Source organism: Cyrtonyx montezumae, unplaced genomic scaffold (genome assembly GCF_038088225.1).
Source record: "Cyrtonyx montezumae isolate F1298 unplaced genomic scaffold, pur_monq_1.0 scaffold_20, whole genome shotgun sequence".
Lineage (NCBI taxonomy): Eukaryota > Metazoa > Chordata > Aves > Galliformes > Odontophoridae > Cyrtonyx > Cyrtonyx montezumae.
The window spans coordinates 2,278,338-2,293,641 of NW_027071937.1; the positions used below are offsets into that span (position 1 = coordinate 2,278,338).

General features: G+C 55.3%; 1 protein-coding gene across 1 annotated transcript; it reads right to left on the reverse strand.

The window, feature by feature from the left end:
* Positions 1–9,047: 9,047 nt before the first annotated feature.
* Positions 9,048–14,624, reverse strand: LHX3 (LIM homeobox 3). The gene is made up of 6 exons (XM_065737352.1): positions 14,555–14,624; positions 12,066–12,237; positions 11,664–11,866; positions 11,382–11,533; positions 11,125–11,296; positions 9,048–9,466 (listed from the first exon to the last, which is right to left on the reverse strand). The coding sequence occupies exons 1-6, from the start codon at positions 14,622–14,624 to the stop codon at positions 9,048–9,050; spliced, it is 1,188 nt and encodes a 395-aa protein (XP_065593424.1).
* Positions 14,625–15,304: the final 680 nt, after the last annotated feature.

Sequence of the window (15,304 nt, forward strand, 5' to 3'; positions counted from 1 at the left end):
GCTCCAGAAACTGCGTGCCTTTGAGTTTTAATATGTGAACATCATTGCTGCTCCTGCCCCTAATTGCTAAGGGTGACACTTTATTCCTGCTCCTGAATACTGAAGTCAGCCCCATCTGGGGGACTAATACTGCTGCAGCCAGAGATCAAGCACTTCTTTTCACATCCTCCATTCTTCCTCCCTTTCCCCCCTCCTCCTCATTTATCATCCCCTGCCCACACCCGTCCTCCAAGCAGAACCCCATCAGGGCAGGGCATGAGCCCCTGGTGCCCAGCCCACAGGGGCTTTCACAAAGACCTCCCTCTGCCCCTGGAAATGGGAGCTTTGCCCATAGAACATGATTGTTTGCATACCACTCTGGGCCAATAAATCAGTTTGAATATATGTTGGGTTTTTTTTTCCTCCTTTTTCTTCTTTTTTGGCAGCGTCTGTCATTTGGGATGTTCTAGCTTTGTGACCAACACCAGCTTTTGTACCGCAATCAGCGATAAGCAAAACTCACTTAACATTATTTTACCACTTTTAAATCCCATCTCCCACGTGCACTATTAATTTAGATTTAATCAGAACTATTGCACGTGAAATAATTACCCATTGATTATAAGGGACATATTTATTGAAGATAAATCATACCTAGAGCATTACATGGCTGTTAATCCTCATCTAGCAGGCTTTAAATAATTAGTTGGTGGTTATTGAACTTGCAAAGAGGCAGTAAGGAGTTAGGCTGCAGAGAAGCCATTCTGCATGGGGTCGCTCTCAGGAAGAGATGCACTGAGTCAAGCAAAGCAAAGAGCTCCAGGACTCTCAGCAGCTGCTCCCTTACCACGTTCTCTGCAAAAGCACAGCAGCACCAGGCAGGGCTGCCCTGAACAAAGCTCTGAGCTCGCTGCCTGGAGGATCCCCACGATGTCCCAGACAGGAGCGGTGGGTCTGCATGGCCAGGGCAGCCTGGGTCACCACTGCAGCCTGTGGGAGCACATTGCACGCACTCTGCTGCAGGAAGGGTTTGGCTTTGCTGGTGCAAATCAAAAGAATGACATGGATTTGTGGCCTATCATCCTTGGCAGCCTCCTTTAAACTGCTTATTTTAAAACAGGATAAACAGAGGATTAATAACCTTGCAGAACACAGAGTGTCTGGTTCCCTCCGGGCAAATGGAGCAGGGAAGACTCTGCAGCATTCCCACCCCCCCATCCATCCCACAGCTGGGTGAGGGCTCTGCCCCACCCCAGCTCCCTGCATGCCCACCCCCAATGACCTGTATCCTCCTCAGACCCCCAAATATTCTGCAGGCTCAGGATATGCCCCATTTGGTTGTAGGATCGGAGCAGCACTGACAGCTGACTGCCCCCTGCACTGCAGGAATTGGGAGGGTGAGATCTGGGGGAAATCAATCTGAATATTTTTTGAATCTTCCAAATAAATCATTCCAAGGTCAAGTCCTGCTTCGGCACAGAGGGAGGAAGACTTTGCTTCCTGCACCAGCATTCAAGTTGCATAGACATGCTGGCTCAGAACACACTTGTAAGTTCAATCTGTCATTAAACGCATCATTTCACACACTAAACAAGCACACGGGTGTTTGCTAGTAAGTAACCATCACACTGCACAAAGGGGTCATGCCTCACAACCCCCCCCCATTGCTCACTCATTTCAGGGCAGATTTTCCACCCAGCACCAGAGGAGAGCCCCGTGGAGCCCACAGGCAGGGTGGGTGAGGAGGAGCCAGAAGATCCCCTTTCACACTTCTCCTGCAAGACCTTGCTGACTCCAAAATGCCACATTTTCAGCAAAGCAGCAGCACACCTAATAAATCACATCTGCACGCTGCTTTATTCAAAGGCACTGACAGTTTAGGATTGACGACACCCGGGGCAACCTAGTGTCAAGCACTCCTAATGAAAACTATCCCATTTTGCTCCAGTAGTAGCAGCTGCCAACAGACATAATCTACTGGCATATGGAGAAGGCCATGCTAATCCCTGCAAGGTCATTAACAAGAGGGTGAAAATTACATGCAAAGCACCAGCTGTGGCATCCCCTGCTCCCTCACACTTGATGTAGCAGGGGCAACAGAGGTGAAAAATGCAAGCACATCTCTGCAGGCCAAGTGTTTCTATTAAGAGCACAGCTATTTTTTCCCGTCCCCAAACCAAGGTTCAGTGCTGTTGAAATTCTTCCTGCGTGGAAGAGCAGAAAGTCTTCTAGGAACCAAACCTGGGTGCAACCCATCTTCCCTCCAGGAGGGGAACTGGAGATAAACAGCCCATCCCTGGGGGCTCACTTTGCATTGCCACACTGTACCATTGTGTGTACACACACAAGCTCTGCTTCCATCAGCCCAAACTCACTCCTGGGGAACACCCTCCCCTCATATTTGCTTGGGAACTCAAGAGCTGTTTTGGTCCTTCTGTTAAATCACACCGACGTTTTTGTAAGCAATAAATCACAAAGTCTGTCCACCACCTCCCAGCAACAACAGCCTAAAACAAATCTTTTCCAATCTAAATCCCAGCCCGCATAACGATCAATCCCATAAACCCCATGATTGTTAACATTACTTTGGGTAATGTTTAAAAACATTAATTTCAAAAAATGTAATAGGAAAAAAGCTCTTTAAATCGGCACAAAGATAAATGGCCGCCAGCAGCGTGACCTTTTTCCATACCACAGTGACATTGAATCATTTTAAAGTTATTTACATTTTCATTCTTCCTTGGAAAAATGTTGACAAGGCTTTCACGGGCAGTAATGGATCCTCTGCAACAGCTATGGAAAGCGTAACGGCGTCAAGAGCCCTTCCTCAATTCCTCTTCCGTGCCTCGTGCAAAACAGCCTTAATTAATGAAGGAGAGGTGACTTCAGAGCAAAGCTCCTCATCAGCACAGCAGTGATGGGCAGCAAGTGACACAGCTCCCCAAAACACTGCTGCTGCAGCACGTGCGTATCTGCAGCAGAGGAACCTCTCTAGCAGTGGCAGAAGCGTGACGGTGCCTGCAGCACAGTTCCCATGACCACTTGTGCCCCACACACATCTCCCTGCCCTCTCCCCAACCCTCAGCAGAGGAAGCACGGCCCCATCGAGGCACTGCAATGCGATCCCTTCTTGCCTCAATGCAATATTCATGGCGAGGAGCGTGCCAGCCATGGAGAGAACAGGAGCCATCGCCTTCCAGCTGTGCTGTGCCCATGGGGCAGCGTGGCCTCACCCCAGTGCAGCACCCCAGAGCCCCATATGCACAAAGGGATGCAGCAGCACCTCACACCTGGCCTCTGCCTTCTGCGTGGAAGGGTGACAGGAATACCCCATCTGATCACAGCGTATCCAATTAGAGCTAATGAGATGCTTCGACTAACATTAGGGATTTTTTTGGCTGAAAATGATGGTTTCCTGCTGGCAAATCTACTGGTAAAACCCTGCTCAGGTCCATTTCAATGCATCTGGGTTACTGTTGCCCCTGCAGACCACCTCACTGTGGCAATGCTGGCCCTGGTGCTGCATCACGGCTAATATTGGCATCCCACAATTAGCATGCAGCATATTAATCCGTGCAAATAAATGAGCCTGGTCCTCCAGTCCAGAAAAACACTTGGGGGACCAATTCTTTATTTCTGAGTGTATGATTAGTACAAATTAAAACCAGAGTATGTTTTAATTTTGCCATATTGCTCAGCTTCATCAAAATGCCCTCGCTCCCCAGAGCCAAGTCCCAGCAAGAACACAACAAGGGGATGCTTCAGCTAGAACGATCAGGGTCGCCCAGGAAAATTAATTTTGAAGTTCATGGCAGGAACAGAGCACAGCAAGGATGGCACACAGAAAACAAAACTGGAAAGGCTGAGTGGTGAGGCACAGAGAAGGAGCCAGCCACGTTAAACATTGGGCCAATTCTGAATGATAAACACAATGGCTGCTGCCCTCCCACCCCTCCCTGAGCTCATCTGAGGTTGGTTGGGTTTCAGTGAGGAAGAAATGCATGTTGGAGCTTAACCCCATCCATCCCCTTCACCCATCCCCACGGACAAAGTACCCCACAGCCCACACGAGCACCAGGACAGCCTCTGCAGGAACCCAAGCACTGTGTCGTGGAGGTGACACCGGCCCCACTCCAAGGATTTGGGACAACCCCAAACCATCCCCACAGCACTGACCTGCAGCACAGCGTGGAGCTCAGCCCCAAGTCCAAGCTCCCACAGGGGAGCAGGAGCAGTACCTGGGAGCAGCAAGGACACAGTTCTGCACCAGGAGCCAGTAAATGCCCACTCAGGCACCTCCTGGGAGCACAGGTGGCTCTGGTTGAGGCTGCTCCCTCCTTGCAGCCCCCACAGGTGGCAATAAGCCACACACCCTGAGCAGGACACGGGCTGGGGTGCCATCACACCACGCTGCCTTGTGCCTCCGTGCAGTGCCCCCGATCCACAGAGGGGAGCCTGGCACTGCTGGCCAGCGTTTTCCCAGTGTGCCATCTCCACAGATTGAGAGCAGCCTTCTCCTTCGGCCAAACAGAAGCCATTCCTGAATTAATTTAGATTTCCCGCTGCCTTGTTAGGCCAGCTGGATACGGCACGCTTCATCTCCTCCACAAACAGTTGCCTCTGTCCCCGTGGGACACTCAGCACTTTATAAACCTGTCAAGCCCTTAAAGCCGATGGCATTGAGGCTCTGCAGCACAACGCACCGAGGTGTGGGGCCACACTGGAACCAGCCCACCCTGCAGAGGGGAAACAGCACGGGTGGTTTGAGAGCGAGGGGATGCACTTCTGTGCCATGGTTTCATTGGAGAGAAAATAATAATAATAACAACAACAATAATAATAATAATAATAATAACAATAATAATAATACGCAACAAATGATTTATTTTAGAGCGTGCAAGCTGCTGCAAACTGCAGGGCTTTGAGGGCATATTATCCATGGGAAAGAGGAGATTGGCCCCAGAGCCATTTGCGTTTGCTGCCCTCCCTCTCTCCCTCCCACACCGTTGTTCGAAGGACTCATCTGGGGACAGCTGCAGTACCTGCGGCTCCGTGGAAATCAGAGCCTTCTGGTGCAGCACACCTGATCCAGCTGGGCTCTGTTTGCAAAATATGCTGTTCTGCCAGTCCCCCCCGCCCCAGCTAACATACCCCAAGCTGGTTTATTTTCCCTTCTCTTCCCAGCATGCTTCAGAGGATATTTTTTGCACCACCGGTATCAGTTCCGCCCTTGGGGATGAGCGCTCCCCACGACCCACCATGATCATCCCCATCACCCCCCCCCCCCCATTTCCCCGGGCTCTGTCCCTTCTCTGTGCCCACCCCAGGCCGAGGATGCAGGGATGGGGATGGAGCTGCGCTGGCTGTGTCCCAGCCGGGGCCGCACGCTCAGCCCAGCAGCCGGCGTCTGATGGAGCCGCTTGTGTCCCCGAGGGATGCTAATGTGACTGCAGCAGGTCCCGGCTATTCTCTGCAGCCCGGCGTGTTGTTGCTTCATTAAATGCCAAATTGTTACATTAATTCTAACTGCCCTGTAGAGATGTAGCTGTCAGGAATGATTTACTCGCCTCCAGCTGACTTGGGGACTTTTCACAGGCTCCGGTAGAGGAACGGGAGGAGGGCAGGGGGTGGGCGGCAGCGGGACGGCGTGCAGCCGGGCAGGGACGGAGGCGGCTGCAGCATCGCTGGAGGGACAGAGGCATTCACACCGCAATGGGAAAAGAACAGAGCTAAAGAAAATTATAAAGGTCCAGAGCTCGGTTGTGCCTGAGCTGGGGGTTGCTGGCGGCCGGAGCTGCCTGCTCAACTGCAGTGTCTTTGTGGACATCGCTGTGTCACAGCTCTGTGATCACTGCTCCCAGTTCTGCCGCCGCTGCCCGAGGGATGGGTCACACACACACGTCAAAAACTGTCTCTGGTGCATCAGGATGGAGGGAGCCGTGTGTCAGGGCTCTGCCACGCTTCCCTTGGGCTCAGAGCACGAATCCCAGTGCTTCACACCCAGCTACCCACTGCATGGGAAGAGCCCCACACACCGTCCACCCCACAGCACCGGGGACATGCGGGGCTGCTCCCCCTCCTCCCTTTGGTTGGAGGTGACCCAACTCACCGTTCAAAATGGAAAGAGAAAGGAGGCACGAAAGCTGATTGTGCTTTACCATGCAGAAGTTCATTTAACCCCAGAGCTTTGTGTGTTCAGATGTTAATCCATTTCTCATCGCCAGGTTGCAAAATGCTGAGCACCAAAGCAGCATGTGCTGCCCTCACCACAAATGAACACCTCCCCGGGCTCTGCTCCCCGTGCACCACATCCCTTCCAGCACCCACACAGCACAGCATGCACTCCTGCCTGGAGAGATAATAAAGGTGTCAGAAAGAAAAAAATAATAATTTAAACTCCTCTGCCTTTTTTTTAATTTATTTTTCTTTCCCCAGCATATTTTTGCTTGCTTGGTTTTCCTGTCAGCTTTTAACAAAGCCATTTGCTGCTCGTAATGTTGTTCCGTGGTGTAAATCCTGCAGGCTTGGCTCTGCTCAGCACACCTGTCCTGCCAGGACACCCCATCCCAGTGCTTCCCCAGTGCAGAAATCAGCATGAGGGGATGGGGAGTTACACCTTCTGTTTGACACAGAGCTTGACCCCTTCCTGCACCCATAGGGAACATGAGTCTGGGACATGAGGACCCATCAAAAAATAATCCATGCATTAGATTTTCCTCACTGACAGCATGAAATCTGCTGCATCTCCTGCCATGCACTCACACAAATCAGCAGAGCTGATGGAGCTCACCTGCACACCGAGCACTGCCAGCCACTCTTCCTAATTCTGCTGGGGTTTTACAAGCTGTCACTCCGTTCATGCTGTTGGTTTTATTCCCTTCTTCCAAATTGGTTTTCTCTTTAACGAGAAGAAAGCATTTCTGTTAATGGGATCCCTGAGTCTCACCCTGGAGAGGAGTGGCTGAGATGCAGCTCCTGAGCCCTCTGCCAGAGCACAGCCCGTCCCATCAGAGCAATGCACAAAGGAGTGTGCAGAATGTGCATGGCTCCCCTTCCTCAATCCAGACATGCATGGGGAGCTCCCAGGCAGAGGAGCAGCAGCATTGGCCTTTGCTGTGAGGGAAACTACAAACAAAATCTGCCAGACACTTGGTTAACTTCATAACAGCATCATTCTCCAAAGCTAAACTCCATTTCTGCCTTTGTTCTAATTTTCTTCTTTCAAAAATCAGCCTTAATTGGAATTTATCATTCATAGTTGAAGCCAAAATGTGTTGCTGCGAAACAACTCACCCAGGTTGGAAGGGGTGTCTCTGAATCACAGTGCAGTGGAACAGAAAGCAAAGAATTCTTGAAAATAAGAACCCTTCTCTGTGCGGGTGAGATGTTGTTGTTGCCTGATTTTCAGAGACCTGTCACTTCCTAATTAATCCATGAGTTTCAATAAGCCGTGTCCCTGCGAGCCACCAGCAACAGTTGTCTCCCCATTACTCAGTTCTGGTGCAGCTCCTGGGCCCAGCGTGGGGCTCAGACCCAACTGGAGCCCAATGGGCCATGGGAGGCACAGCTCCTCCAGCCTGAAATGCACGGGGAGCTGAAGCACACAGGTTTGGCACCAGGAGCTGGAACTCAGCTGCTCGGGGACCTGGTGGTGCTGCAGCCTGGGACAGAGCTGCCCCTGCCTTCCACATTGCCACCTATGCAATGAGTGCCACGAGATAACCATGAGCCATCCAAACCAGCCTGACCACGACTGAGGGCTGGGCACACACTGAGCACTGCAGCCTCCAGCACTCCCAGTTCTGTTTCTGCTTCTCAGAGCATTTTTACAGCAGCTGCATCACTGCTGTGTTTACAGAGGAGCTTCTGGGAATCAAGGCTTCAAGCTTTGAGAGCTTTTATTTTCAGGTTTTGCATTTATTGATATAGATGAGTTTGGTGTGAATTTAGCAAAGGACTATGGAAAGTTCAGCTGACGAATTTATTTGTAGCCTTGAAGTATTTGATCATCAGAGAGAATGCGAGAATATAAATAAAAGACACGGGACAGTCACATCACCTACAGTTAATTCCATCATTTTTACAGGTAACGATACACATATTGTCTTGCCTTCCCTCACAGTCTGCTCACACAAATGCCTCGAACAGAGAAGTGCCACTGGGAAGGTGTGTGCCCACTGCCAAGCGCGGCCAGAGCCGACCCAGCAGTGCAACCACAGAGAGTCCTCCCAGAGAGCGTTTGGCAACAGCAGAAAATGGTTGTGAAGGGATCTTAAAGAACAGCAACAGATTCACAACCCAGAGCCTCTGGTGTTCCCAGGCCAGGAAAACCACCTCTCGGCCTCGTGACGAAGGTGGAGTTATTTGGTAATAAACACATCTACTCGCGGTTTAATTCTTACATGGAAGAGTAAAACTAGCCATCTACAAATCAAAAAAAAGGATGAGAATTGACATTATGCCCTTCACTTCACAAAGGAAAAGGGTTGGTGGTGAGCCATTGGCATTCAGAGAGCATCTCGTTTTAGAAAAGGGAATTCAAAATAAAGCAGAACATACCGCACCGGTGCGCTTTAAGAAATCTGCTGGAAGAACAGAGCTGTTCGCTGCCGTGGGTTTCTGAAGTGAGTCACTATTATATATTACATTTCTCCTATAGAAATATAGACATTGCCACACCTTTCACCGTGGATGAGGACTTTATTTTCTCTTAAAAAGGTTTTCGGTGCGGGTGGGTGGGTGGCGAAGCGAGTCCTCGCTTTGGAGAATGCACTGACAACAGAAAGCAAAACACCTCCTATCAAATCTGTAAAGCACAGCTCTGGGTGTTTAGCAGAGACACAGTACCCAGGTTTGCTCCTCATGCGCTGTGTCTCCCTCTGCCCACCGTCACTGCGGACCCACCACCAGCTCAGCTCTCCCTCCGTGCTCACGTCCACGCTCTGCGCTTGGCCGTGCCATCCTGCCCGCACGGCTCTCAGCCTGTCCCTCCTTTTTTCCCCATGAGTAGATGACGTTTGACAGCGTTGAGTCCTTTCCCTTCCCACTGCACGGCGGCCGATCCTGTATCAAAACTGAGCGTGGTCGACTTCATCCAGCCACGAGGCCGGGCTGGCGGGGAAGTCCGGGTACCCCCCGCTGCTGCCGGTGGAGAGGTCGGAGCTGGGTCCGTTCCCGGCCAGGACCCTCATGGACTGGGGCACCCCCTGTCCTCCCTGTCCCATGATGCCCAAGCCGCTGTCGGGGTAAACCAAGCTGGAGATTAAAGGCTGGTGGCCTGGCAGTGCTTGCAAGGAAGCTGGAGACTGGGGAATCCCGTAGGGGCTGTTGGATCGCAGGTCGTGGTACTGGTCCTGAGCTGGGATGCCACTGTGATCCAGAGCGAAGCCCCCGTTGGTCCCAGCCTGCCTCCCCAGGGCTGGGGACGCCTCGCTGAGGTTGCTGTAGATCCCATTGGAGTGGCTCATCTCGGACATGGAGGGCTCATCTGAAAGGGAAACGGACTGGTTTTAACTGGGAGAGCGATGGCCACAACCGGCAGCACGGTGCAGGAGCTCCTGTGAGCCCTGGCTGCAAACAGATCAGATGCGCGGGAGCAGAGCAGCCGTGCACTCACTACTTGCAGTTCCTTATTATTCCCATCCTCGTTGATGAGTCTCCAAAGAAAGCCATGGGATTATTTTTTCTGAGCACAAACGTCTGATACATTTTGGATCTAAAAACTGCATTAAAATATAGGGCCGAGGTTTTAAAATAATCCTTTAAAGGGAAACGTGGCCTTTCCATCCCCCCTCCCCTTTTTTTTCCTTTTTTCTTCCTTTCCTTTCTTTTTCTTCCTTTCCTTTCTTTTTCTTCCTTTCCTTTCTTTTTCTTCCTTTCCTTTCTTTTTCTTCCTTTCCTTTCTTTCTTTCCTTCCTTCCTTTCCTTCTTTCTTTCTTTCTTCCTATTTATTTATTTTTATTTATTTATTTTTTGTCTCTGCATTTCTATTCGGTTTTGAGGTTTGCTTTGAATTTCCGTATTGTTTTTAGGAGCATTCAATTCAAGAAGAAACTGAAACCGTCCATCGGTTGTAAGGAAATCTATTAAATCCCAGCAGCGTTTGTTTTCTCGGGGTTGGGATGTACGGAAGACTTAAAAACGCTTCCAAAAAAAAAAAAAAAAAAAGACAAATATTTGTAAAGTTACCAGCAAAAATTGTTTGCTTTCGTTCAGGGCTTTGTGGGCAGCAGGAGCTGTTCTGTTGCCTTGGATACGAATCTGCTTTGGCATCAAGCTATCAATAATCGTTCGACGATTTTTAGTTATTATTTATAGTGCATTCATATTTAATGACGCTGAGGCAGTGTGTATACACAGACCTGAAAATCAAACAGGTTTTAGGAGCGCGGGAGAGAAGCTGTAACACAGAGCTGTGTGCAAACCTCTTTGTAAACGCAGTTTTGCGTTTCAGATCCTCTCCCGTACCCCTAAAAACGACGGCCACGCTCACGAACATCCGAGCCCCGCGCTGACAGAGGGCGGTGCTGCCCGCGGGCACAGCTCAGCGCTGCCGTCCCCGTACAACACTGTGCCCCGGGGGTTTTTCTGCGGGGATGGATGCCCCAAAAATGGGGCTTGGCAACACAGAAACCCCCCAATACGAAGCACTCCTTTCTTTTTTTTTTTTTTTTTTTTTTAACAGAGATTTAACAGCTTTCACAAGACTGGGAACCGGGAGCTACAGGAATAAAACGATTCTGAACAGGACAATGCAACAACAGCAGCCCAACAAAGAGGAACCTACGTACTTTTCCTCATCGTTCAGTTCAGTAATTCCCCAGTTTCGTATTTCTAACAGTCCCTTGAGAAGGCAGCACGCAGGGGCTGCTCCAGCATCTTCCCAGGGAGCTCTCCCCGCTCCGTCCGGGATCTCTCACAGTTCCCCCCGAGGGTTTTCCGCTGCCATTTCTCGGCTGTCCTCGGCCGCAGCGGCTCTGGCTGTGCGCGGACAGCCCTTCCACTCCGCCTTCCCCCCCCCCCCCCCCCGCACTCCTTTCCCCTCATTATATTACAGCTAAAAAATTATTAATGCGGTCCCCGACGGGGTGAAGCGAGCCCTGCCCGGACCGCAGCTCAGCCGGGATCAGAGCTCCGAGCACCGACCTGTGAAGGAGACCTCCGCGTCGCTGTCGGGCCCCTCCTCCTGGATGCTGTCCTTGTCGGATTTGGAGGTCCCCCGGGACCGCTTCATGTTCCTGAAGTACTGCCCCCAGCGCTGCCTCCCCGCATCCTTCTTCAGCCGCTTCTCCTTGGCCCTGCGGTTCTGGAACCAGACCTACAAGCAGGGCACGGGGCAGCTCGCCGCGCGGGGCAGAGCCCATCCCGGTCTCTTCCCAGGGGTGGGGGCCCCGCGGTCTCACCTGCACCACCCGCATGTCCAACCCCGTCTCCGACGACAGCTGCTCCCGGACGTGCCGCGCCGGCTTGGGCGAGTTGTTGTAGGCGTTTTTGAGGGTCTCCAGCTGCTTGGCCGTGATGGTGGTGCGGGGCCTCTTGGCCGTGGACTCGGCCTCTGCCGACACGGTGCGGGTTAGCTCCACGTGGGGACCGGGGACCCCCGCCCTCCCTCCTGCCCGACCCTGCGCGTGAGCGGGGACCCCGAGCCGCCGCTCTCTTCCCCGAGGACGAGGGGCACGCGGTACCTCTCTGCTTGGCCGTCTCGTAGTCAGCCTTGCACACCAGCCTGCTGTCCTCCATGAGGTAGAACTCGTCTCCGGTGGCCAGCTGCCGCTTGCAGACGATGCAGGCGAAGCAGTGCAGGTGGTACACGAAGTCCTGGGCCCGGCGCACCACCTGGGTCGGGGGGATGCCCTGCTGGCAGGCGGCACACTTCGTCCCGAAGCGCCTGGGGGGGGTGGGGGGGTGGGTGACAGGCGGCGGCCGCTGAGCGCGGAGGGCCCCGTGGGCTGAGCCCCACGAGCGGCCGCTGTCCGCTGTGCTGAGCCCGGGTCGGGGCCGCTGTCCCCGGTGCTGACCCTCCCCCATGCCCCTCCGCTTCCCCCCCCCCCCCCCCGTTGCCCTCCGCCGCCCCCCGACCCACGCACTTGAAGAAATCCTCCTTGCAGTACACGCCGTCCCCGCGGCTGAAGCACTTCTCGGCCAGCTGCGTCTGGCAGTCGGAACATTTCAAGCACTTGCTGTGCCAGTGCCGGTCCAGGACCTTGAGGATGAACCTGTCCACGATGTGTTGGTTGCAGCCGGCGCACAGCGGGATCTCTGTGGGAAGCAGACCCCCCATCAGCCGCCGCTCCGGCGGTCCCACTGCCTCCCATCGCCCCCCGATCCCCCCCCCCGGCCCGGCACTCCCGGAGCTTCTGTCCCCATCTGAGGTCCCGGTGCTGCCCCAGGGAACGGCATGAAAACAATTTTTGTTGTTCAAATTTGTTGGTGCTGCGATGTGAGAGCCTCCCCACGCGGCACGGAGCGCAGGGTCGTCTCCCCTACCCCCCCCCCGAGCCGTGCACACCCCGGGAAAACACGAAGGGAAGCGATGGGAAGGGACTTCAGCCCCCGCCGAGCTGCCCGCGCCGCCTCTCGCAGTTAATCCATCTCTTTTTTGCTTTTCCGACCCTTCAAATCAGCAAATGCACGAGGGGTTACGGGGGGTGGGGAAGAAATTGCCAAAAATAACGAAAATTCTGGTGAAAATAAAACACAGGAGGAGCGTCCCGTCATCCTGCAGGTATCAGAAGAGGTGATGTTTGGAAGGAGATGATGCAGGGATACAGAAAGAGATGAGAAACGAACAGGTAAACGGGTTAGAAAGTGAAAACCTGCAGATGTGCGGACATAACTTACAGATATTGTCAGGTACAGAGGGAGAGAGAAAAACGTAGATGCAGAGGCGCAGGAGCACGGAGTTATCCGTGCAGATACAGGGATACACAGACGCAGCCGCGTGGGTACAGATCGGCGCAGACGTGTGGGTACCCGCACGCAGAGGGCACTGCGTGGAGACATGCGGAGATGCACGGCTGCGGGCAGGAGCGCAGGTGATATCCTTATCGCTATAACCGCCTCCTCTACACTCATCCGCGTCCCAACAAACGGCACCGCAACGACGGTAGCGATAACAGCACCGGGCTGCCCACAGAGCCGGGCACCGGCACCGCGGCCCGGGCGCAGACACAGCCCCGAGCACCGCCCGCCCGCGGCTCTTACGCTGCATCGCTGCTCCGCGGGACACCGCTGCCGGGGGCTCAATCGGAGCCCCCCCCGAGCCCCCGGCCCTCCGATAACCCTCTGCCACCCCGGGATTTCACCCCCTCGGGGGGGGGTTTTATTTGCAGCCGCCGGCCGCTCCCGTCCGCAGCTCCGGGCGGAGCACCGCGGGGCGATGTATTTAATCCCTTTCTCGGCTCCGCGGAGTCCGGAAACGAAATCCGGGCGGGGCCGCCCCGACGGGGATGGGGAACGGCGGGGGCTGAGCTGGGCCCGGGGGCCACACCGGGGGCGGACGGGAGGGAGGGGAAAGCGGCGGTCGGTGCCCGGAATTCGTTGTGCGCTTCGAACGGCCGCGAGCTGCCGAGAAACGGGATTTACCGAAGAAGAAATAAAATGAAAGCAAATGAAAATGAAAGCAATTGTTAAAGAATATAAGCGAGACGAACTCAGCCCCGCACCGCCTCCCGGTACCCCGCTCTCCCCGGGGCCGCGGGGCGATTTGCGGCCGTCACGTCCTGCGGGGAATCGGCGTTTTCGTCTCGTTCCTTCCACCGGGAATTCGCTCCGGGCTGTTTTGGTTCCTTCCCCTCCTCTAAGAGGAACCACCTCCAGGGTGTTGGGGTCACCCGCGCAATTCTCGCAGCGAGCACCGCGCGGAGAGCCGCCGGGGAAAGGTGCAGAGACACGCGGGGCGTGGAGCTCGGTGCGGGACGAGGGGCAGCGGTCCGACGGAGGGGGTTCAGGCAACACCGGCACCGCGGCCCCGTCCCCCTCTGCCTCGTCCCCTCCTCGCTTTCGTTTGAAATCGCCGCACCGACGGTTCTCGCCTGCACCGACAGAGCCGGCGTTTTCGCCATTCGTTAAATTGGAAGGAAAATAAATATATAGATGTATATAAAGAGGAATTATCGGGAGATTTCCCAGAGGGGGAACGGAACGGGTCGGAGACAACGGGGCTCGGGCAGGGGGTATCTCACCGGGCGGCAGCTCCCCATCTCGCCGCGCCGTCGTTGCGCCCGGAGCTGCGGAACCGCAGCCGCCGCGGGACGGAATCCGCCGCTCCGCGGGGCCCAACAGAGCCTCCTGGGCCCGGGCCGTGCGCTCAGCCCGGGGCAGCCGCGGCAGAGGGCTGAGGGTGCCGGGCTACGCCCGACGGCACGGACGGACCAAAGCGGGCACCGGGAGCGGGCGCGGAGCGCCGCCGGGATCGGGACACGTCGAGTGGGGGAGGATGGAGGCGGTGGGGCAGCAGCCCGGTGCCGTCGGGCCGCCCGCCCTTCCCTCAGCCAGCACCGGGCGCGGTGCCGCGGGGATCCCGGAGCCACCGGCGGCGCCTCCGCGGGGGACGCGGGGCTGTGCGTCCTCTCACCTGGGCTCCGCGGGAAGGGGCAGAGCTCCGCTGCCTTCTCCGAGCCGGCGCGGACCCTCTCCAGCAGCATCGCGGGCGCGCCGGGTGCACGGGATGTCCGAGGTGCGCGGGTGGCTGCGGAGGAGTGGCGGAGCGCTGCGGGGAGCGGCGCGGGGTTGGGCAGCACCCGGGGCGGAGCGGGGCCGGCGGGGGGGCGGGCCGGGGGCGGCACCGAGCCGTCGGGCCGGGCCGCAGCTGGGCCGCGGTTCACCGAGGGGCGATTTAGCATCACCAAAAGAGCCGGGGAAGGGGGGGGAAGGATCGTTTCCTATGTTCCACGCGTGCCCCGGGGCCCCGCTGCGGGCGGGGGTCAGCAGAGGCGCCGTCGGGGGGAGGCCCGGCCCCGCCAGCCCCGGTTCCGTTGGTTCCGATGGCGCGGGGCCACTGCCCGTGGGGAGCGGGGCACTCTCCTTTAATTAGTTAATGAGCGTGAAGGAGTAGCGGGGAGAGCATCCGACCCACGGCAACCAGCGCCCGCGGCCGGCAGAGGTTAGTGGTGTCAGCTGAGGGTAAAGCAGCCGTGGGCTCGGGCTCGTGTTGGTGTGTCCATAAGAGGGCAGGGGTGTGCAAGTGCACCCGTGTGTACACGTGGTTGTGTGCAGTGCGTGTCTCCACGCGAGGCACGTGCCGGCTCAAGGTGTGCACATGGCAGCGTGCAGCCGTGCGTCTGTGTTTCTGTAGTTGTGCTGCGTACTGGTAACCCTTTGGCGT

Coding starts and splice junctions, on each gene's coding strand:
- LHX3 (XM_065737352.1), bottom strand. CDS start 14,624: ATGCTGCTGGAGAGGGTCCGCGCCGGCTCGGAGAAGGCAGCGGAGCTC. Junction 11,297..11,381: donor TGGACATGCGGGTGGTGCAG/GTGAGACCGCGG, acceptor CCCTGCTTGTAG/GTCTGGTTCCAGAACCGCAG. Junction 9,467..11,124: donor CGCGGAGGTCTCCTTCACAG/GTCGGTGCTCGG, acceptor TTTCCCTTTCAG/ATGAGCCCTCCATGTCCGAG.